Genomic DNA, 23,889 nt, shown 5'->3' with positions numbered 1-23,889 from the left:
CTTACGACTGACAGGCGAAGGCCATCCCACAGATGGGGAGACAGCGAAACACACCCTCCCAGCGCACCACATTGACCTGCCCTAGCCACCAGCCGCTGAGCAGCCCATGTTTGAACGAGGACAGCACCACCTGAAGGGAAGGAGGGGGGGGGGGGGGGGGGGGGAGGGGGTTACAGCCCGTACCAAATGAAGATGAGGGGCGGAGGGGAGCACGAGGAAGATGAGGGGTGGGATTGGGGGGGGGGGGGGGGGGGGGCTGCACCCATGCTGGCGGCTCACAGACAGATAATGAAGGTAAATCAATGAGGAGAGAAAAAAACCAGAGAAAATGAAGAAAGGGAAACAACAAATAGAGACATGACAAGAATCCCCATACTGAACATAAAACCTGGCAGAGCTGAAAATGTTGAACAATGAAGGTGAAGTGTAAATCATAAATTTGATGAAAATAAGAACGGGTCATCTAGACAAAAACAGGCCCCACAGGTTTTTTGGATCAGCATGTGTTTCTTACGTCTCGCTCCTTTAATTACCTGACAAAGAGGACAGCAGAGTCCCTCCATAACCCTCCAGCCTCCCACACCCACACCCACACCCGGGCTGCTAATCCTGGGTGTGGGGCGGTGGTGGGAGGGCAGCGAAGATGAAACTTCCAGTTTAGTATGTTACACTTCTCTGCCTTACTACAACTGCCACCAAGAACACACACACACACACACACACACACACACACACAGAGCTCAAATGGCTCAGACCAAACCCGAATTAAAAGGTGAGAAATGGGGATGACTGAGAGGAGTGGGCGGGAGGAAGGTTCAGGTAGGTGGGAGGGGGGGTTAAGGAGCATAAGGATGCAAGGAGGGTGGGGGGGGGACATCTGGCTTCCTTCACTCTCCAACCCCCCCCACCAACTGCCCTTACGGTGGTGTTTGGTGTTATTGCGGGGGTGGTTTCCTTGGTTTACTTACGGGTGACAGCAGAAGGTTGTGGCGATAATGGGCAGGCACTGAATGACGCCCTTGAAGCGCCACAGGTGAACCCGCTCCACCCAGGAGCCTGAGATAATGCCGTAGCGCAGGGACGACAAGACTATCTACAGCAGCAGCAGCAGAAACAGCAGGGGGACAGAGGGGAGCAAACAAAGGGTGCAGAAGAGGTGGTCGAGAGGAGTGAGGGAGAGAGGAAGGACACGAGGTAAAAAAACAAAAAAACAAAAAACAAAGGAGGAGGAGGAGAAAGAAGTACAGGGGTCCAAATGGGAAGAGATGAAAAAAACGAGAAGGGGAGGATGAAAGGAGGGAGGGAAGGAGATACATCACTGTTAGAGGGTTAGGGATCTGGACTGGATCTAAAGCCAGACCACTGCTCCAGGTTATCGAGCTACGCGTCACGTCACGCGAAGAGACTGTGAACAGCAGCGAGAAGTCTGTGGAAGCAGCAGTACGGGTCAGTAGAACAGAACCACACACACACACACACACACACACACACACACACACACACACGCTGTGTGTGCATTTAAAGAGTAAACGAGCCGAACCCCATGAGGCAGAAAATTGATGGCTTTATACAATAAACATATGTTTATTGTTATTATATGTGTATAATCTCCTGCTTGGACATTATTTGAGAGTGTAGCTAGAAGTGCAGCATGATTCAAATGTTTCGGTTGAGGAAAGGCTAAATGACTTCTAATAGTCCTCAACCTCGAATCTTCTAATTTTTTCCAGGTTCCCGAATGTCCTAATAATCATTAAGGTCAGTATTAACATGCTACACGATGCTGATTGACTGGGACAGAGAGGCAAGTACGGATAGGAATGTTGTGCTGACTTAAGATAACAGAATAAAAACAAGAGTAATTTGACATGCTGTACAAACAGCAATGACTGGGTAAGAAGAATAAGTCTGAAATATATCCGTTTGACATATTAATATCTGGCAACAAATGAGCAAATATAGAAAAATAATCCCCTTAAGTTGCAAGGGTTTGTGATTTAGTGGAGTTGACTATGTGACCTCCATTTACTTCACACTTAGAGTGCTTTAAATGTCTCCAGTGGCCAGTTCCAAGTGGTGTCTCTCTCCCAGGGGAAAGACTTAGCTTCAGCCAATAAAGAGCAGCGCAGCAATTGTTTTCTGCCCGATGTGATTTAGCGTGACTTTGCTCTTTAAAAAAAATAAAAAATAAAAAGAGGAGCAAGACAATATTATGTCGGTAAGGAAGACATCGTTCTGTGCAGTGGAGCGAATAAGGAGGAATTAAAACGGAAGCCAGTGAAATAACATTTGTCCAAACAATATTCTGAAAATCAAATGAGTTTCAAGTTAATTATATAGTTCGTGTTGCAGGTTACAAATGCATTCATAGTATTTATACGTACAACTAGCTCTTTGGGGGAAGAAGACTACAATAAAGAGCACAATGGCTTCAGAACCAACTCTAGTACTTCAGGACAACACACTGCTGTCTGCTCAGATGCATTGCGTGGCGTGCACGCAGCTGTCTGTGCGGCGGTGGGCTCACCGTGAACATGAAGAAGGTGTAGAACATGAGAGCCATGGCGGAGAAGGACTGGATGAAGGACATCAGGTTCCTCTGCAGACTCAGAGGGAGGACGATGAACAGGGACACGGCGATCAGCAGCAGCACGCGGAAAATGCCGGTCACCTTTCAGAGGAAAGTGTGAATAATGAATCCCATCACGCCAACATTTAGAACTGGTACTTGCTGTTTTGGTTGCTTGGGAGTGGAGTGAAGCGTCAGAACGCAGAACAGAGCAGTTGGATAATCAAAGATTGAGAGATGAATAGAGCACATAATGATCTCAAACCTGCAAACCCAACAGCTGAGCGAAGAAATTCGAGCCCAGATCAGCTATCACCACGTAGAAGGCAATACAGGTCCCCAGCATCAAACCGATCATACTACAGGGGGGGGGGGAGAGAGAAGACCTGGATTATTAATAAACACTTCAAATACAGCACAATGTGTGTAGTGAATTAATAATAAGACTTGCCTCAACTCCACCACGGTCTTTCCTGGTTTCCCGTAAGCGTGGAACGCTGCGGAGAAGGGAGCGACGTCAGTGTGAACAAACCGGTGACGTGGTTTTCTGTAAATTACGTTTAACTGTCTGTCTGCCGAGTCACGACGGCCATCGTTGCGACTGCTAACTGTCAGTAATAAATACTAAAAAAAAACAGCCAAATTCAACGCTGTTTAAACTCACCCAGTCCTGCATAGGTCCTTCTTTTGGTGCTGCTCGCTGTGTTGACCAGGAACATGCAGGACTTGTGGGTCATCCAGGAACAGAAGAACAACAGGAGAGTTCCCAGCACTATCCCACACTGTAAGAGAGGACGGGACACTTAAAACACACATACACAGAATGCCCTCTATGAAATCATACAAGCAGCTTCTTTTTTGGGGGGGTAAAGTGACCGTGGCTAAGTCTTGATGCCCTGAACGGGATTCAATCTGGATTCCTGCTCGACCGTCTTCACATTTAATCTTTAAAAATAACTGCAACATCAGTCCAGACAACAAAGATATTTGACAAGTTTTATATTAAGTGGACTTCAAAACATGATGGTCTATGGAAAGTAAATAAGAAAAATGATTCTTCAAGATATAACAAAAGCGTATCCATGTAAAGGAAATCTGCAACATTAAATATTGAGGATTGACAGCACTTTGATCCGCCCATGATTGTTTAACACATCAGTTTGCTCTGTGGCAGGAAAAGAACAATAAGCTCCCAGAGAGTGTGAACACATAAACCCATGGAAGAGTCATCAACGACACTAAATGGAGCTTTTTTTCTAATTGTCGTTATTTAGTCGGAAACTGTTTTTATAAGCAATTTTGTGACATTTTACTTTGTCTGAGGTGTAAGAATTCAAGGGCCTAATAAATAAAATATGATGTTATTTTGGGGAAGATCTGGCCTTTTTAAAGAAGTGCCACCCCTGTGCATAAATACTTGGAAATACTGCACAAATGTTGAACTTGCATAGTACTTGTGCACACTACACAACAAACGCAGAGAGGCAGGAAGTAGGCCGAAATGCTTCACAGCAAATAAGTTTCCTGAGATCGTTCTGCGACGACCATGACACCTCAGGAATGTATGTCGTGATAATGACAATGTAACTTTAGGAATTCCTGTTCTCCAGAGGGAGGTTGGAGGGTAACACTTTGTCCTGAAGCATTTTGCCAAACACACGTTTGGTATTTGTGCCGAAACCGGTAAGAGAATGCGGCGAGCAAAAAGACTCTTCATGTCTGGCAACAGATGTAGAGTCTGTTTATGATTAATCAAGCGTCCATTGCCAGCAATAAAAGTAACAGTCATTCATTAAGTAATTTTCCATTCGCACCGATGTCCTCGCACAATGACAAAGCAAAAGTCACAGTTCGCCAAAATGAAGCTGTAGGTTGTTTTTAACATTCAGTGTTTGGTTGAAATCCCGTCAGCAAGATGCTGATTCAACAACTCTGTGCTCATTTTGGAGTGTGTAGTTTGTGATGCTGTTGAATTGCGTCGCGTTAAACTGAAAGGTGTTTTTGAGCTGTAGCATATCAGTATCTGTCAATAGCTATCTGTGTGTTCATTAATATGTGATATTCTATGGATGAAATGAAGCTATTAGACAAATATTAATGTCCGACTGTCTTAGATTTAAGCAAAACACATATGTGGTCATTGGCAAAAAAGTGACAACCAAGTCCATTTAGTTAAGTACTGTACATAAGTACAGTAATGTACTTTCCCTCTTACTACTAATACTGTAGCTCCTTTTTATTCAACTATATATATATATATATATATATATATCACACCTGTAGCTATACATTACAGATGAAGACTATCTACAAAACATACATTCAGTTTAAAATATATATAATTAATTATTAAACTACCCAACAGTTTATATTTGCCGTTAAAAGCACTGCTTACACGTAAATCCAACAACTGTAGTGAGTGCAGACAGCCCACCTGTTTGAAGCAGAAGGGCATGGTGAGGACACTGACTCCTACGATGCTGTTCACCACGTTCATGATGAGACCCCAGTTAGACGCGGTCATCTTCGCCGCGTATTGACTGGTCCTTTGGTAAGAAACTGTCAAACAAACGGTGTCCGGTATCGAGTCGGCAGCGGGGACTCGGGACTATATTCCGGGTTTGTTTCTCTGACTCTTCCGCCGATCAGTGACGTGGCGCTGTGAGAGGAAACACAGAGGCGATCGAGTTTATCGGTTCACACACTTGAGTCTTTCGAGTCCTTGTAAAATACACATTAACACGAACATAAATTAAAAAATATATATATTAAAATAAAAAACAGAATATCAGAAATACTGTAGCCTTTAGCTAGCATGCTACTGTTTACGTCAGTAGTTTCATTAACGCTAATAGTTAGTTAGCTGAACGTTAACTCACGTTTATCTGAGACTTTTGCGCCTGTGGCGGGGCTGTCCCGATTACGTCATCATATATGATTTCCTGACATCAAACGGACATTTATCGCTAAAAGAAAAGTGCGTGTTCGTGTGGTTTGAACGCAACAAGTCAACAGGAACTCTGTCCAAAACACACAAATCCACCATAGATGCTTTTATTCCCCCGAGCGCATATCCAGGAAGTAGAGATTATAGTCGAGGAAGTGAGAGAAACAGCCTGCTGGTTATATCTCTGTGGAAACACTCGGGCGCCCACTAGTGGCCACATCATGGTCATGAACATACTTGGGATTTAAACTACTGTTTTCCTTTTCCTCTTTGCTTTCCTCCAGCATAAATAATCATTTCTGTGTACTTTACTTAATATCTACTACAGTACATTTCCGAGGGAAACATTTTAATTTAAGATTGTTCATTAAAAAAACAAACACATGATAACAAAATTAAAGATTAAACACGAACAATGTTGACGTAGGACCCTTTGTCACGTTGTGTGTGAACATTTATCAGTTCCACCAAAGTGGATCATTAAACGTGATTATTCCACCGGGCCGATTCGGTCGGTTCCACGGTGATTCCGACCTCTAGTGGGTTTTAATTTCAACCCAGGCTGTGTGGATTCATTTTATCGCTGCTTCCTCTTTAACAGGGTTGGTTTAACAACCAATGACTGCAGAGTTACTTTAATTTGCAAATAAGAAAAACGTGTGATTGGTTTACTGGCTGTGTGTCTGTATGATGACGACGAGTCAGGTGACGTGAAGATAGCTGCTAACTAACATACAAGGATACAATACAAATAAAAACACGGTTAAAAGACAGTGGAGCAGCCGAGCGAAAGGCTAAACAAATATATTAGATACATTGTACTTTGGAAAAACATAACACTATTTTTTTTTATTTATGTATTTTTCAAAAAGTGGGCAAAAATGAGCCCAGGACAGTGCTAATATTGATAGAAGAGGACAGTGACCAGCCACCAAATCAGCTGTCCTGCTTCTGAACCAGTCCAACATGCAAGAGGACTAAGGCAGAGACCCAGAGACCCAGAGCCCCGCAGCTCCGCCACATGTTCAGCTGCTTCATCCCGTCTCAACTTGAGCCCCCTGACGGTTCCACCTCCGCGGAGGCCCAGCCTGACACCGAGGCGGACGCCTGAGACCCGGTGGCGGGTAAGGCACCAGGTTAGCGAGCCCCACAGTTGACCTGCACGTGTCAACCACAGTTTATAACTACTTACATCACAGTGCGTTTAGCTTCACAATTTAAACAAGTTTATTCCAAATGCATATACCCTGTTTAAGCCTTGAACGGAACTGAAAATTAAAGCTGGTTGTCTATTTCAATTTGGAAGGCCACGTGTTTACGTTCTGAACACCATCCAGGTAAATTAGAGGTTCATCTCAAATACATAACGCTGTACTCTGAGCACAATAGGCTGTACTCACTGACTGTGTAAAATAAACAGTAATCCTGGTGGGGCAGTATGTGCTTGTTTATGCCATTGAGCTACTCACTGGCTAATCTGCTTTCATATTGTTGCCACTGGCCCAGGAATGTATTGTTGCGCTCATGTGGTGTAAATCCTGCATGAAAGATGTATCTGGTCTTTATATTGTCCTTAGTGTTGTGATCATAGGCTGTAGCCTAATAACAGCTGCGTTACTACAACAACAAGCTTGGTATTACTCAGCACAGGAGCCCCTCGTCATCATCCAACTCCTCCATAATTATGTTTTCTAGCCGTGGAGTTATGTTGGGCCTAACTTATATGGAACTATTGAATCACACCTATCCAATAAATCAAAGACCGCCTGAGAAAATGATCTGAAAACCGCAGGTCCAAATTAAACCAAATGACATGCTACATGCAGTCCGTTGCTGCACATATGCTTAAATTCCCCTCTAAACCTTTCAGATAGGTTTCTTTAAATATAATTGATAAAGGCCCAAAGTGGTCAAAGTATCAAATATTTCACATGAAAAAATGTGGAGGAAAAGATAAGAGAGAAAAAAGAAATGTGGCATTTATGTTTTTATTTTTCTTCTTTATCTACCTCAATAATAATCTCATGACCCTCCAGATTTATCTTGTAATCCGTTGGAAGGGTCTGAACTCTACAAAACTACCTACGATCTAATAACTTCATATATAATATAACAGTCACAAGGGCCATCGCTCTGCAGCATGAGTACTTTTACTTTTGATACTTTAAGCACATGTTGCTCATGATACGTCTGTGCTTTTGCCTGAGTAGGATATTGAATGAAGGCCTTTTACTTGTAATTGAATATTTTAAAACACACATGCTGTGTTGCTATTTTTACTTAACTGAAGGAACCTGACAAGTTCTTCCACCGCTGACGAGCTCTGTAATCATAACAATACCAACTTGCATGAATCCTGTTTTTCCAGATGCCACAGCGATTCCCTTCAGGAAAGGGAAACAGGCAACAGAGGGATGGGAGGTGTGAGGGGGGGGGGGGGGGGGGGGGGGGACAAAAAAAGACTAAAACACAACAGGCAAATCGTGGATGACAACAAAGAACATACTCAGCCCGAACACCTGAAATGTTGTATTTGGGTTTATTTCAGTCGGTCTAAGCGCCTGTCCGGTGCCCTCTCTCATAGACGACTATTGTGTTGGTTGACCAGGAAAGAGAAGAATGAGAGAGGGTTTTGAAGAGGGGGGGGGGGGGGGGGACCTGGGAGCTTTCCCTTAGCCGGGTGTGCTTTCCCCCGGGGGACGAAGGGTTTTCAGAAGCAGAGACGTGATGAAGCTTTGAGAGGCGGACAGGAGGGACTTTTTGAATTGTATAGACGTGGTGTTTACGTGTGTTCGTGGCAAGATTGTTGAAAGTCCTGTGCGACAAATTTGTGCATTCTTTGAAATCATGTTTAACTCTGAAAACACACTTTTATTAACTTGAATATGTAATAATTTATATATATATATATATATATATATATATATATATATATATATATATATATATATATTTATTCAGCATCTAACCCTCCAAGAAACAGTTTTTCGAGCCCTGCCTTTTTACTGAAATGATATAAATAATGTTTATTGTCACTACGTGGGCATGCCTATGAGTGTGTACGTGCATATGTGTGTGATCAGAGAGGTTAAGACAGGAAAACCCTGGCCATTGTGCACCAGTGACCCCTCAAAATCAATGTGACAGACCGGTTGATTGGCTGGAGGGTCCTGTCTCTCTGCACCTAATCCCTCAAGGTAGACCCTCAGCCAGGCCTGCTGCGCTCGTAAGTGTGTGTGCGCGCATGTGTGTGTGTGTGTGTGTGTGGGGATGTATCTGTGCTTGTATGTGTGTCTTTCTGCACCTAATCCCTCAAGATAGACCAAAGGCCATGGGATGGGGTATTAGTGCAGTTACAGGGGGTCAGGCCAGCATGTGTGTGTGAGAGAGAGAGAGGGAGAGAGAGAGAGAGCGAGAGAGAGAGAGCTCTCTAGTGTGAGCACTACTCCACAGTAGTCCAATTAGGCTGCAGAGTACCTATGTATTTCTATGGGACTCAGTCATGTGCGGAGGTAGTAGTGGGTTTTAGGGTGGGTTAGGCGGGGCCAAATTTTCGGGCAGATTTGGACGGATAACCCAGTTGGGGCGAAATTAGACGCAGGCATCTGGATTTGACCTCGGGCCCTCAACGTGACCCCCGGGTCACTCAGGGGTCGCGGGGCACAAAGCAGAGCGCTGACCCCGCACAGGTCAAGCATGCGGGCGGCTGAAAGGACGCCTTTGTGGGGCCTGGCATGCTCACTATTTCCCATGAGCGCCAGGGGACCGTGTCTGCCCAGGAAACTGGACCGGAGAGCGGGCCAGACAAGGTGTGTGTGTGTGTGTGTGTGTGTGTGAGTGGGGATGGAAGCCATAATTGATTTTTGTTTATGTTTCTGCGTGTTTGCTTTATGATTATCACTGACTGAAGGTCATAGTTTAGCCTGATTTTTATTTATTACTCGGTATGTGTTTATTTTTGTGCTTTTCGGAGGCTTCGTAGGCTCGGCTTCAAACTGGTCGGGTAGAAACCTCGCAACTGCAATTCCTGTTTAAACTTCAGTTGAAGGATTAAATACTCCTGGCTTCCAACAAATCTCCCACCCGTGGGTTTATTCCCTTTCAAATCCAATCCTGCTTTCCTTAGCGTCTGAGAAGTTGACATTTTGGAGATCCATGATGTTGCACTTCTGTTTCCGTTTGTGTATCAGGGACAGAGATACGGCGTGGGGTTTTTAGGTATGCCTGTGGTCGTTGCTTGTGTACATCTGTTAGCGCCTCCTTAATGAGGGCATGCACGCTGCCTCCAGTCCTGTGTGTGGCCCTCAGAGAGGGAGAGAGAAGCCCTCTGCTCCAGTAATCACATTTAATTACGCACCAGCATTAGACGGCCTATGAATAGGGTTTTTAGGCAGGCCTCTCACACAGAAATTGGCTGCATCCAGCCGAACATTGCCCACCTTTGTCCTGCCCGTCCCACTATATTCTATTAACACTTTGTCATTTGACCATCAGCAAAGCACTACGGTCGAGCACTAACAACTGCCGGACTAATGCCGCACATTAAAAAACGGGAAGGTAAAGGGAACAATAGGCGTTTTCTTGGCTGAGCGGCTTGCGTCTGCCCCATTAATGAAGCAAATGGACCACACATTAGACTCCATCCACAATTACATAGCACCTAGAATCACAGAGAAAGGACGTATAGTCTCAAGGAAATCCTGTCAGGTCTGCTAATCTTAGGTTTAAGCGACAAATTCGGGGGCTTCTTTTGGAGAGAAGAAGTGGAATTTACTTTGTTAATCTCTTGGGGGTGGGGGGGGGGGGGGGGGTTCTTGCTCTGTGAAATCAATTTGGAAGCGTTTTGTAAGATGACGTGGGATTTTGCGTCGCAGAGAGAGAGAGAGAGAGAGAGAGAAAAAGAGATGCCAAGTCGCCATCTGCACCGCTATGTGTGTGTGTGTGTGTTTGTCAGTGTTAAGATCGACATTAATCACTGTGTTTAGATGCAGGAAGATTTCTGTTCCCACTCAGATCACCTGGTTTGGGGTCAACTCGTGTAAACATCGCAACTCCGATAGTTTACACCCAAAAATAAACATGTTGCTGTGGCATGAAAACATTTTTAATGCTTTTTCTCTATTAATGCTTGCAAACGCACGACCCCGAAGCATTATGGGTACATTTTGTGTTCCCTTTTTTTTGTGCTGTATTTGCTAATACACACACTCTAGGGTTGGAGTAACATGGTGCTAATAACCCGCTCATCATTTAGTTTCATCACGATACGATATTATATTGGTTCTTTGGACACCAATACAACTGCTAATATCCCAAAGTCTGCCACTATTTTGCTGCAATTTGATTCAATTTCGGGGCCTGTGATTGAAATTAGATCATGTCATATATCTACTGAACAAAATCAGTTACATTTATATAAACTCACATGGAGTATGAGTATGAATATGATTTGACAATTTTATTACTTGGGTCCGAAGGAAGGAGGTGTTAATATATATATGCGCATCTTAAAGATGACGATCGATGTTCTGACTTTGCATCGATGTTATTGGTTCGCTGATGATTGAATCAATATATCGATCCAGATCGACGTATCGCTACACCGCTATTTAATTCCTCTTTTCACAGCAAACATGAGTCTTTGTTTAGGGAAAAATAAATACAAAAATCTTGACTCACACACACACGCACACACGCACTTCCGCATACCCTTTCTCATACACACACATCCAACTCTTTCTCTCTCACACACACACACACACACACACACCGTGTCTGAGATAACGCCCAAACTGACCATAAATCCAGTGTGTTTTTAAGAGGCCAGACTCATAAAGAGAAGAGGTGACGGAGCAGCACTGATGGGTCAATATGGCCCATCCTACCACACACATTCTCTCTCTATCTCTCTCTCTCTCTCTCTCTCCCCTTCCCCCTCTCTCAGATGTCAGATACAATACACACACACACACACACACACAAACACACACAGTGTCGCATTTGCATGAGAACACTCAATCACATTCATATATGCATATTGTATACATATCTACGCACACACAGTGCACATTGAAGCACATGATGTACAGTATGTAGGGACTTGCACGAGTGTGTATTAACACACACACACACACACACACACACACACACACACACACGGGGCCGGAGTGTAGTGAATGGTGTGTTTGACTGGAACAGAATGACTGTGGGGATTCATGCTGGCTTTCCTCTATTAAACTCTGCAATAAGGCTCACTGTGTATGGGAGTGCTGACGTCCCTGCCCGCCTCGATGATCTACGGCCTGTGTATGTGTGTATGTGGGTGTGCATGCTAAACTCTCTACCTGTTCCCAGTGATCTATAGCTCCGGGGGATTTTATATACCCATATACGAACATTTGTGTGCATTTGTGTGTGTTTAAATCAATGTTTGCGAGTGAGCGTGTCCACATGGGCGTGCAGCTGCATGCTCCACAGCTCCGGTTCTGCAAAGGTTTTGGGGGTTTGGCACACAGAGGGAGGGAATTCCTTCGTATTCGGACCGAGACAGAGGAGGGTCTCACTGGTGACTCCAGACTGCCGCAAACATCGGACGGGGGAGTGATAATTTACAGTCCGAGCGGGCTGCAACTGAAGGGGACTCAGTGAAGTGGTGGAAACGGGGCCGGCCTGTATATCTCCCAGTAATTGGCGACGTTCAAGCCCTGTGCCGAGTGCGGAGCCAGGAGAGATGGTGTTACCCCAGGTTCTCCTCAGGCTCCTCCACGGCTCCTTTCTCTGTGGCCGTCTGCGGCCGCCACCAGAAAACAGGCCTTTCATTTAAAACACTGCTTTATATGGCTCTCTGGTGCCAGCAGCATCATTAGGATTTTAGGAGTGGCACTTACCACATGAACAGCCAGGTCCTTACCCAGCGAATATTGGGATTATTCCTGTTTTTTTATTGCTTTGCTGATTTATTACAGACACAGACAGAATAGACAGCAGCCTGAACGCCCTCAGCAAAACCCAGTAAGCCTTGTATGATACAGACTAAAAAAAAAAAGCCTCTATTAAATGTTTGTTTCTTAAAATGCACTTAAAGTGATCCGTGCACAGAAAGTGAGAGGATTCTTTTCCCAACTGCAAAAGGAGACATGACATGACCAAAAAACAGACAGCAGTTTGACATTAAAGTAGTGAGGTGGAAGGGTCTGGAGGTCGGGGGGGCGGACCGTTTGCCACATTTGCTTTCAACTCTTGTCGACCATTTCCAAAATCCTGCAAAGGAGTTTCCTGGAAGTGAAACTGAGATTTTCTCACAGTGTCTTGTGAGTGTTTTGTGAATCTTGCCACATGGAGGCGCAGAATGCTGTATGGGATCAACAGAAGAAGTGACGATGGAGGGCTTTTGAGATTTTAATAACAAAACTAAATCGAAGTTTTGTTTCATTTTTTAATCTGTGCCAAGCAGCCACGCATGTATTTGATGAAGTTTGATGCAATCTTTTTGATTTTGATTCACGTTTGGTATTTAAAAGGGTTTCTTCGCACAAATTACGCAAGTAATTAGCAATGGAGTTTTATTATTTAGTATTATTTTATTTATTTATATGTTTTAAGGTATCCGTCGGTGAGGTTTCTGCTGATATAGGAGTATAATGGAAGTATTACACAACTGCATATTTCCAGAAAGAATTCTCATAAACTACTTTCTACCAAGAAAAAGTCCCTATGAGAATGGTTGGTGAGGTTTGTGAATTACCCAAAAAAAAAAACAGGACATTTCTCTTGCTTTTTAAAATTATTAAATTAAATGAATGTATATTTTCAATGCGGTGAGAATAAATGATATCCCATTCCCCTACAATTCATCATAGACCTGAGTAAATTAAACTATATGCATGAGATGCCGCTCGAGGGGAGAAAACAGTTTTTTTTGTCATTTGGGTAAACTGAAGTTTACACTTTATAAAGTGTAGTTACACCTTGAGGATTTCCGAGCCTAAATTATGAAGAAAAAAACCTCAAATGTCATAGATCAGATAAGCCCACAGCTTTGAATACACATTAACATCTCGCCTCATAACGTCACAGCAGGATAGGAAAAAAAAGTTGACTGATACAAATATCATCGTACAGGTCTTGTTTTTCTCATCTCTCTTACCAGTGTGTGTGTGTGTGTGCGCGCGTGTGCGTGTGTTGATGCAAACACAGCAGATTCCCCCAATAAACAGGAAATATATCTTCAATCCCAAGACATGCTCAGGCATTCACTTGTCAGCACAAATTATGGGCCGATGCTCATAGTTATGGATGTTAAATCAGTCCAGCAACACAAACACACACACACACATATAACATATTATATATATATAACTAACGCAAACCTTAAATTACACTCAAGAAGATTTTTTAAAGTTTTGCCTGGCTCACACATTCATCCGGTCTTCTACATAGTTTTCCACATTCCTCCCATTTCTTTTTTCTCTCTTTTTTTCCCTCCCTTGAAGGATATACTATCCTTCTTCCCTCTCTCCCTTTTCACATGCCTTCCCCGCCTCTACTTGTTCTCCCTTCCTCCTCCTTTTCTTCTGTTCTCATCGAAATTCAGCTGTGTAATTCCCTCTCCGAGGACACCATTGATCTCTCCCTTCCTGCATGTTTTTAGAAACACTGGGCGGGCAAAGCAAGACGGCGAGAGGAGAAGGACGAAGAGGAATGACAGAAAGTGAACTGGGGAGCGAAACAGGAAGCAGAAAGAGAAAGCTTAAAAGGGGGAGAGGGGAGGAAGGGGGGGGGGGGGGGGCGAGGAGGAGAGCCAGACCCCCCTCTATAGTGGCTGGAGAAGAAAAGACACGGGCTTTCCTCGTGATCGCATCTTCCGCCCCTCTTCTTGAAGCACACAGAGACAAGAGAGCAGCTATTTACTGGAGCCCACACATAATGGCCACTTTTATTTACTTTCCTCCATTTAGCTTCTGCCAAGGACTCTATAATGTTTGGGCCAAAAACAGAAACCCAAGGTGTTTTACAAAGTACCGACGTCCCCTCCCGCTCGTCTTATTTGCTGACCCCCCCCCAACTCCAAACCACCCACAAAACAAAATAAAATCCCAATGCATAGGCAGAGAGATATTTTCTCAACATGTGGGCACATTTATATATGACCTGCCTTCAATCCTCCCCCAGGCCAGGCTACACATATACACACTAAGTCCACACACACACACACACACAGACCCCTGCTCTGACATCAGAAAGGTCAGCAGTCCTGTCCAGGCTGCCACGACGCTGACCCTCTGTCCTGAGGCGAGCCTGGCGACCAAACGCCGCTCCTCCTCTCCTCTTGAGTTCCCCGCTGACCTTTCACAAAGAGTTTCATTGCTACCAGACCTCAGACAAAACCGCGGCTCATCATCGCGGAAAATCAGGCCGGAAGATCTGTATGGACTCTCTTGTGCCGTTTGTTAATCTGACTTTCTTCCTAGAACGATCAAATGTGCTCTTCGAGCTTTCTTATTTATTTATTTATTGAAGTCCAACTAATCCTCAAAACTAAAAGTTTTGTTTTTGTTTTTTTTAAATCCATTAATTTCACAGACAACTTTAAATGCTGGTATTACTACTTTGACTATTTATTATAATAGCAACATGAAGAATGTTGTTAGTATCCTCAGTGTAAGTAATTCTTTTTGTTTGGTGTCACTACTCTTTGAAAATCATGTACTCTTTTCCCCAAATGTCGACTGCATGAACGCTGTTAACTTAGAAAAACAGCCGTAATTTCATTTTTGCGATAATGCCTTTTGAGAGGTTTTATTGGCCGAAGAAGAAAGAATCCTTTCTCAACCCTTAAATCTTACAGCGTCTCTGGAAATGTAACATTTTGAGACACATGATTTCCACTGCCTGCGAGTGACGTTGTCAGGACCGTAGCCAGGATTTTAATACTGAGGTCATGAGAGTAAATTCACCGGATGCAACCACACACCAGAAAGGAAGTCTGTAAAATATTGTAATTATTTAGTTTTTTGTATTTTAATTAACTGTTATGATATATTTACTAAAAAGAAATGCAGACAATTCTGGTGGGGAAACAATGAAATTGTTAATAAATAAATTATTTATTTATTTGTGTCCAAAACATAGACGAAATGGCATATATATACAATTATGTATATATTTATTATATATATATATATATATAAATAATATATTTATATATATATATATAATAAAAACCCAACTTTTTTTTGTTTACAAAAATCCCACCTTATTTTTTAAAAATGTTTAAACTACTCTTAGAGATATCTCATATAAATTAGAAAATCCTGGCAGAGCTGCCGTACTGTTCAAGGCGAAAGTTAGGAACAAAATGTATTGATCAGGAGGATTTGACAGCCTCTTACTGTGGTCATTTGCATAAACATACTGTAGTTTCTACAGCTCCTGTGATCCTGGATCACGTCACAGCTGTGCAGTTCCTCACTCCTCACAGAGTCTTTACCTTGTGAAACAGCATCCTGTGCGTGACTGATCTTCCTGCTCTTGCGCCGTGCTTGTTTTCTCTTCGCAAAAATACGAGAAGCCGCGTTCCCTCAAATGAAACTCACAAGGGGCCGATCACAAGACGGAGCTGCTTGTGTGTCTGCTGACAGTACGGTGACGGACGCTCGGTGCCTTTAGTCGGGGGGCCTCTGAGCCTCCTGCATTTAAAAACAAATAAGCTGCCACATAAAGATAATTTCTCCAGTCACACAGAGCCTCGCCGCCTTCTGTCACACACACACATGTAGATGCGCCGTCACTTAAAAGCCCACTGACCTCCATTCCTCCCCAATCACTGACATACCAACCTCCTTTAAAAAGTGTTATGTGGTCTCTCTGCGTAGCATTTGCTAACTATGCACGCACCGCACAACAAGCAACACACACACACACACACACACCCAGCCGTGCACCAGAGGCTAACATCTGTAAGGGATTTGTACAGTGAGATGATACCCAATAATAAATAATGTGAACATTTGAAACTCATTTCAGTCCCCCTCAGTGTGACCCCAAACCAGGTCAGAGAGGTGTGTGTTGTAGGAAGTAAGATAGCGACTGTGCGTGCAGGCTTACACTGTATCGGTGTATTATCCATGCATGTCTGTGATATGACGAATCCTGGAATCCCACAGGTGTTCCCAATTCCGAGTTACCGCTGCGACCTCGCCTCAGTGTCCCCTCTCTCACCCTTCACCATTTCCCCTCAAAGGAAAAACAACAACCCCTCTCCATCGAATGTCACCTCCTCTGCTGACTTTTAATCATACAGATCCTTTAATTGGTTCAGTTAATCAGATTCAGATGATCCAGGATCAGACCTCATGTCCCCGTTTTGAATCAGAGTGTGTGTGGTTTGGTATGTGGCCACTAGGGGAGGCTGTGGCTCATCCTTTGAGACTCTTCCTGTCTGCCTCCCACAACACAAAGCCAGCTGATCCCGCTGGTCACAGGTCAGCAGAAGGCCCTCAAAAGTCACCGGGCGTTCCAGTTGAGCTGATTCCGAATTCCACAGACAAAAACCTGCAGGACAGCGGCGAGGAGGCCCGAAGTCACCACGGCGGTGGAAGTTTACCCCGACGGAGGATGTGACTCCTCATCTGTCCTCCTCCTCCCAGCCTTTGACCTCCACCTCCTCCTCCTCCACCTCCTCCTCCTCCTCCTCCTCTGGAAGGCCTGTTGCATATTTAGTTGTTGTCATGGCAGCAGCTGTTTGTTTGAGACCATGACGGGATCATCTGTTATGTCACCTGACCTGACCTCACTCTGAACCCACGTGCACACAATTGTAGTGTGATGTCATCTCAAACAAGACACCTTAAAGTGAAGCTTCAACTTCTGCTATGATGGTGTGTGTGTGTGTGTGTGTGTGTGTGTGGAATGTAGAGAAGTGGACACTCAGCTGTGTGTGTGTGTATGTTTTTGCCTGATTTTATGAAGGTGAGGATGGGGGAGGAAAGGAGGGAGAGAGAAAGGTGGCATGTGACGTGTATGTCAGCTACAGGGGGAGGAAGGGGGGGGGGGGGGTAAATCTGACCCTGTGACACACCCCGCCACATAAACACACACACACACACACTCTGGCAAATGCAGCACACCTTCACATCTGGTTTGGCTATCGGTCCCATTCTCAATTGACGTGCCCCTCCTCCAACACACACACACACACATTAATTCTCCCCGTAGAGCTGCTCCTCACCCCTTTCGCTATCACTGGCAAAGTAAACCCACCGTGTGAGAATGATGAATGGGCTATCCTGCACCGGAAGCACACGTTAGAAACCCCCTGCCACCCCGGCCTGCACACGCACACACACACACACGCTTTCTCTGACACTCTGATCCACTATCCTCTCTCCTCCTCTTTCTCTCCTGTTGACTTCATAAGCCTCCTTCCTTCCTGGTCGCCACATCTGCCTTCCCTACACACACACACACACACACACACACACACACACACACACACACACACACACACACACACACACACACACACACACGATCCTGATGCGTGTGTGTGTTTGTGAGACCAAGACAGAGGGTGTAGTGTCTTGTCGATGGTGTCCATTGTCGTATACACACCTGCAGGTCCTGTGCTAGTGTTTATTGTGTGCTTTTGTGAGTAAGATGCCTTTTAAATACACTCAATGGTCGCGCGTGTGTGTGTGTGTGTGTTGAGGTGGAGGCTAAATGATTATGTGTTCCACAAGTAGAAGCCACAAATTCAAAGATTTCAATTCTTTATTAAAAATGTTGAGCATCGATTTTGACGAAAACACAAATAAAACATAATCCGTGCACCATTATTCCAGTTTAGCATTGCAAATTACATATTTCATCTGTCTCTTCTGCAGCTTTAGACATCACATGTATAGTTGACCTGAGGGGGTCTGAAATCAGCCAGGGGAAATGTTGAAACTCCAGGTGGTCCACAACCAATTAAATAAAGCATCACAGTGCTTCTTTTTGAAAAACGCACACACACACACACACACGAGAGAGCGATTGAGAGAGAGAAGCCCTCCTAGATGCAGGTTAGGGAAAAAAAGAGAAAAGAATTGTTTTTTCCACAATATTGGGGGAAAAAAGGAGAAAGAAACGAGTTTCATTTGCTGTCAAAACATTTGTTGTGGAATTAAACATATGGATGCCACAGGCAAAGTGAGGGCTGGAATATATTAGAGCTGCACGATGTTACACTAACCCTCCAGTATCTTACACTGCTCCGAGAGATTAATGGAATAAAGAGAGGGGGAGAAAGGAGGGGGAGGTTGGGGGGGGGGGGGGAAGAGTGAGTGAGTGAGTGTGTCTGTCTTTCTCAGGCCACTGCAAAATCAATATTTCTCCATGATACACCCTCATTATTGGCCGTAGACGTATACACACATCCCCATCAAAACCTAAATATTAGCTGCCCCGACTTGCAATACTGAGTTCTACGTTAATTACACAAGTCTGTTTGAAATTGTAGTATTTGATTTGTTTATGAATCTGCTCCTGAGGTTTTCCATTTTTACAAAAAGAAAAGAAAACTGACATCTCCATAGCCTTTCATAGTGTCATTCCTCCCTCTACAGATACTATTCTGCGCCTAGTTCCAACACGTTCCCATCAACATGCTGGTGTCTGTTAGATTGTCTCTTTTTCTTTTTTTTTTTTTTTTTTAAAGAAGCTCAAGGAGCATAATACTGCATCGATTTCTCTGTTCTATTAAATTAGTTGTTTCAGCACAGCAGGGTAATTGGGAAGGGCTTGTATGAGTAAATTTCAGTGCGTAGTGAGAGAGAGAGAGAGAGGGAGAGAGAGAGAGAGAGAGAGAGAGAGAGAGAAAGGGGGGAGAAAAAGGAATGTGCAGATACGTTCACAAATGAATAGTGGGCTTGTTGTTTTATGCCCTCAGTACGGAGAGAATTGAACTATGCGTTGAACGTCTCAAAGGGAATAGAGCCTGATGGGAGGGGGAGCTCACCAGATAGTCTTTGGTTTAAAATCTACAAGTTTGAATGAAATGAAATTGACATAAAAATGCTCCTAATATACACCAAAAATAAATCCTCGTTGTGGTTTTCACTTCTCCTTTTCTTTGGGGGGGGGGGGGGGGGGGTTAGAAGCTGGTATACCTGGCATGAGTGTGATACCACTTACTGAGATATTTGCTACGAATGTGAGTCATAAAAAGAGTTTCAGCGGTTTGGACCCTCGACGTATTTACACACTCATCAGGCGACTGGTTGAAAATCTATCATCGTAAATGAATGTAGATATGTTATATATGACTTGACACCACTGCTGTAAACAATGAGTATTTATATTTTGAACATGATAAATTAATAATTGGTTGGTTTTTCTCTTAGTTGTTATATGAAACCCTCTGGAGGTTCAGATCCAGAGCAGGGTGTGAATGACATTTAGCTTGCAAATGAGTGGTGAAATTTTAATTTGCACATCTTTCTGATGATCAAAACAGCGAGAAGAGTGAAAGTGAAATCCATCAATTTACATTTTCTAAATGAGAAATGACTGTGTACAATAGATTTATACATTACATAGTAATTGTATCCATATTTCTGCTTGTGTACAAAAATGTTCTGCACAAGATTTTTTTTTTTCACCCTGTGATTTTTATTAACAAAATAAGTTAAAAATACAAATTTGAGCTTTTCTATAGAATTACACAAAAGTCACTAATGTCCTTGTCAAATATATAAGTCTATAAAAATGAGTTTAGCTTGGCTCTCCGTTACGTAACATAAACACTCACAAGGCTTGAGTTACACGAACATAAACAGGCTCGTGAAGCAGTTAAACAAGATTAACCCTAATATAATTCAAATTTTAGTAAGGAAATTAAAAGTGTATTTCTTTCTTTTAATCTCCTCCTCTGCAACATTCATCATTTGAATGAGACTATAAGGTTTGATGGTTCAACGTTCACTTATTTGAACACAAAAAAAAATACGTTTCATAGGTTAAGAAGAATGTTTAAAATGAGTTTTCTTCTCCCTGCTCCGTAGGCTGCAGGTAAAGACCCCCCCTCCCTTTCTCACTCTCTGTTTGTAATTATTGTTTACACTCTTTACTGCTAAACCATCTTTTTGCCTTGTACTAATTTCACGCTAGACAGCCACAAAATTATTTCGGCATCCTCGCAATATGTGAAAGTCGTAGACACATTTTTATTTTCCACCGGTCCTCCCTGGTGGGTAACAATGTGGCAATTTAGCCCACGTCTAGCAGTTTGACCTTAAACACCCGCTTTTAGAGACAAACCTGGTTATTTGAGCAGGAATCTCCTCACAAAAGGCGCAGACAGACAGTTGCCCCTCCTGGACTAAATTTGGTAAATGTGGCCCTATGCATATTTTACATAACGATTCTGCCCATTATTGCAATTTCAGAGATCCTACAGTGTGAGAACGACGGCCAATTTATCATTCATTGCGGTAAATCGCAGCGGAGACTGCATTTAATTGAGTTTGTATTGTATTTCGTAGCTGGGTGCCTTCTAGGGTGGGGGTGGGGGTAGGGGGGGGGGGGGGGGGGGGGGGTATTCTCTCTCAGGCCATCCCAGTGCAGCGGGGGCTGAGAGGGGGAGGTGGGGGGGGGGGGGGGGAGAGAGCCCCTCCACCTCCTCCTCGCAGCTCCGCCTCTGTCTTACCAAACAATCAACTGGTAGCGAAAATTGGCATCTTTCATGTGAAGTAGAGCAACAACAGGCTGCTGCAGATTCACATCATGTGCTCTCTAAAGTGGTTATTGTATGTAAAAGCATTAACTGGTCCGTTTTAAATGATAGTGATGGGTAAGTGGGGGAAAAAAGAAATACAAAATAAAACAAAAAAAAAAGAGTATGTAAACAACTGTAACCTCCATTCTCACACCAGGAAGTTAATTATATCTCCAGAGAAGCGTCGACTTGCGCCATGTTCCTCATTTAATCGGCCGGATTTCACGAGTTGAAATAAATTGAACGATAAGGTGAAGAAACCATGGTTTACCTCCACGTGCGTCTGAGTTACGCGAGCAGAGCTTTAGTGTGTATTATTGCCAACCTGCTCGCTGTGAATGATCGCGGACACGTTGCACACCTGACCCCTTCACGTTCCACTTCACAGGCCCTCCACTTTGTTCATTTGCGTCTGAATAGTCTGCGATGCCGTTGCGGAGATATGGACGGTCTGCCTGGCGCACACCGGTGCTGCGGTTGGACCTGCGCGGGCCGGTAAAGCAGCTTTGACTCCCCGAGTTGAGGCGACTGTTTGTGGCCTCGACTGGCCGCTAGGAACACCTCCGAGTGCACGCAGCTCCGCACGGGCACATCCCAGCATGCTCCGCTGCTGTGGCCCATCACAAGCCTCTCTGCTCTGACAGGAACGTCTGAGGACGATTTTAAAATTAAATCTATTTGCGCTTTATTCAATAGAAGTTATCCTCGGCAGCCTTCTTTCAGGTTTGCATAGATTACACTCGTGAACGTGCGCACACACAAACATACGCACATGAAAGCTTGTTTGTCTTGCAAGTTATTTTTCTTTTAATAATTCAGGTAGACCTATAACAATTACACATGCACAATATACACACATGCACGCACAAGGGGTTGTTTCATAAGCAAATAAGCTACAACTGAAAACCTGCAGTCTTCAGCTTCTTACTTAATTTAATAAATAATCCTGATGACACACAGACACGAACAAGAGAGTCGAAACCAACGCTGTGTGTATTCCACTCAGTCAACGACTAGGATACGTTTTGAGAGAATAAACTGCAAAATGGCCAAACCGTTGTATAAACTTTTTATTTAACATTTTATATATATCATATAACATTTTACATAAATATGAAAAGAACAAAAAAAGTTCTGCACAAAGATACAGCTGTCAAAACTATATTCTGATTAAGTATTTTGGTTAATATAGTGTTACAAAAAAACTAAACATAAGCACTATACGTGTCTGGAAATACGGAAGTAAATAAAACATTACATCTATTAAATCTTATTATATCATGTATTTATTATGCCATATTTATTAATGTTGTGTTGATTGTTTTTGTACCTATTGACTTGTTTGCAGTAAGGTATATCTGGAACTTTTTTTTCAAAGCAAAATAATTCGTTTTTTATTTTTTGTTTAAATGCATATTTTGCAATATTGTATTTATTTTCTATCAAAATGTTATCAATTCATTTGCATTAATGACAATTCTTGATCTAATAATTGTATTGAGAACTATTGGTCAGTTGTATTCATTATTTTAAAAAATGTAGACAGTACTATTATTAATAATCATAATATTGACATTATTAATAATAGTATTAACATTATTATTCGCGTAGTTGGACTACACGTTAACCTTGTTAAAGTCCCAGTGCAGCTTTAAGTATTAAACACACATGAATAGAAAAATAGAGATCATCGTTCAGTCTGTACAATAATATTCCAGTGTTTCTCCTCCGCCTGAGTCTTATTATTGTTATTATTATTATTGCTATTATCGCCTCATCGTGCTGCCACAGAAAAGCTGCCCGTCCTGCTGCAGTCACTTTGAATTAACTTCACCAACACATTAACTCCTCACTGACTGCAGCAGCCCCAAAACACACACACACACACACACACACACACACACACACAAACACACAGGTTACATACAATGAGAAGTCTCTGAAATGTAGCCAGACACACTGAAATACAAAGACGCGTTTATAGCTGTTTTCGATAATGAGAGATTATTCAACGAAATAAAAGCCGACCGTGTTTGACGGTGAAACAACAGAACGGACAGAAGAAAACAGAATGTTGCCTTTTGTCAAAAATGTTCAAACCGAATTACAAAAACTGCGAATAAGATAATAAGGATAATATGTTTGCATTTTAATGAGCTGCTGTTGTACTTCCTGTGATGATTAGTAGAACTAAAAGCGTGTTCTTCAAAGTGAGCAGACTAGTCCTCCGTATGTAATTATGTAAAGTAGGCCTGCTACTGTAGCCAGCCTGTAATTTGACATTTTTCTGAAGCTTGTAGACTTAAAAAGAAGATCCAGCATCGATCCAGACGACAGGAAACAAATGGAGAAATACCGAAAAGTACATCTTTCAGCGTGAAAAAAATCAGATGAAATCACTCTAAATCTGTATAAAACGGTTCTCCCACTGGTGTCAAATTCTCCACGGTTGTTTGTGTAATTCGGCTTTGTTATTTGTAACTAAAATCGGTATAATTTAATGAATTAAATCTAGTTGTACATTTAAAGTATCTATATTTCATGCATAGCATGCAATATTTTATATTTTAGGTAAAAAAATAAAAGGTCAGGGTAATAGGACCTCTGGAAACACAC

The 23,889-nt window shown here is 43.0% G+C and overlaps 1 protein-coding gene across 1 annotated transcript in view; it reads right to left on the bottom strand.

Annotated features, from left to right (window-relative positions):
- Window positions 1-5,628, bottom strand: part of slc38a10 (solute carrier family 38 member 10) — a 14,401-nt gene extending 8,773 nt beyond the window's left edge. The window contains 7 exon segments of the mRNA XM_079183203.1: window positions 969-1,093; window positions 2,528-2,671; window positions 2,835-2,928; window positions 3,021-3,066; window positions 3,234-3,351; window positions 5,004-5,228; window positions 5,449-5,628. Coding sequence (XP_079039329.1) covers window positions 969-1,093; window positions 2,528-2,671; window positions 2,835-2,928; window positions 3,021-3,066; window positions 3,234-3,351; window positions 5,004-5,093 — 617 coding nt within the window. The 5' untranslated portion in view covers window positions 5,094-5,228; window positions 5,449-5,628.
- Window positions 5,629-23,889: the final 18,261 nt, after the last annotated feature.

The sequence above is a fragment of the Pholis gunnellus genome, assembly GCF_910591455.1.
Source record: "Pholis gunnellus genome assembly, chromosome: 21".
Classification (NCBI taxonomy): Eukaryota; Metazoa; Chordata; class Actinopteri; order Perciformes; family Pholidae; genus Pholis; species Pholis gunnellus.
Note: the sequence above shows the minus strand (reverse complement) of the source record. Positions and strands in the feature narration are given on the sequence as shown.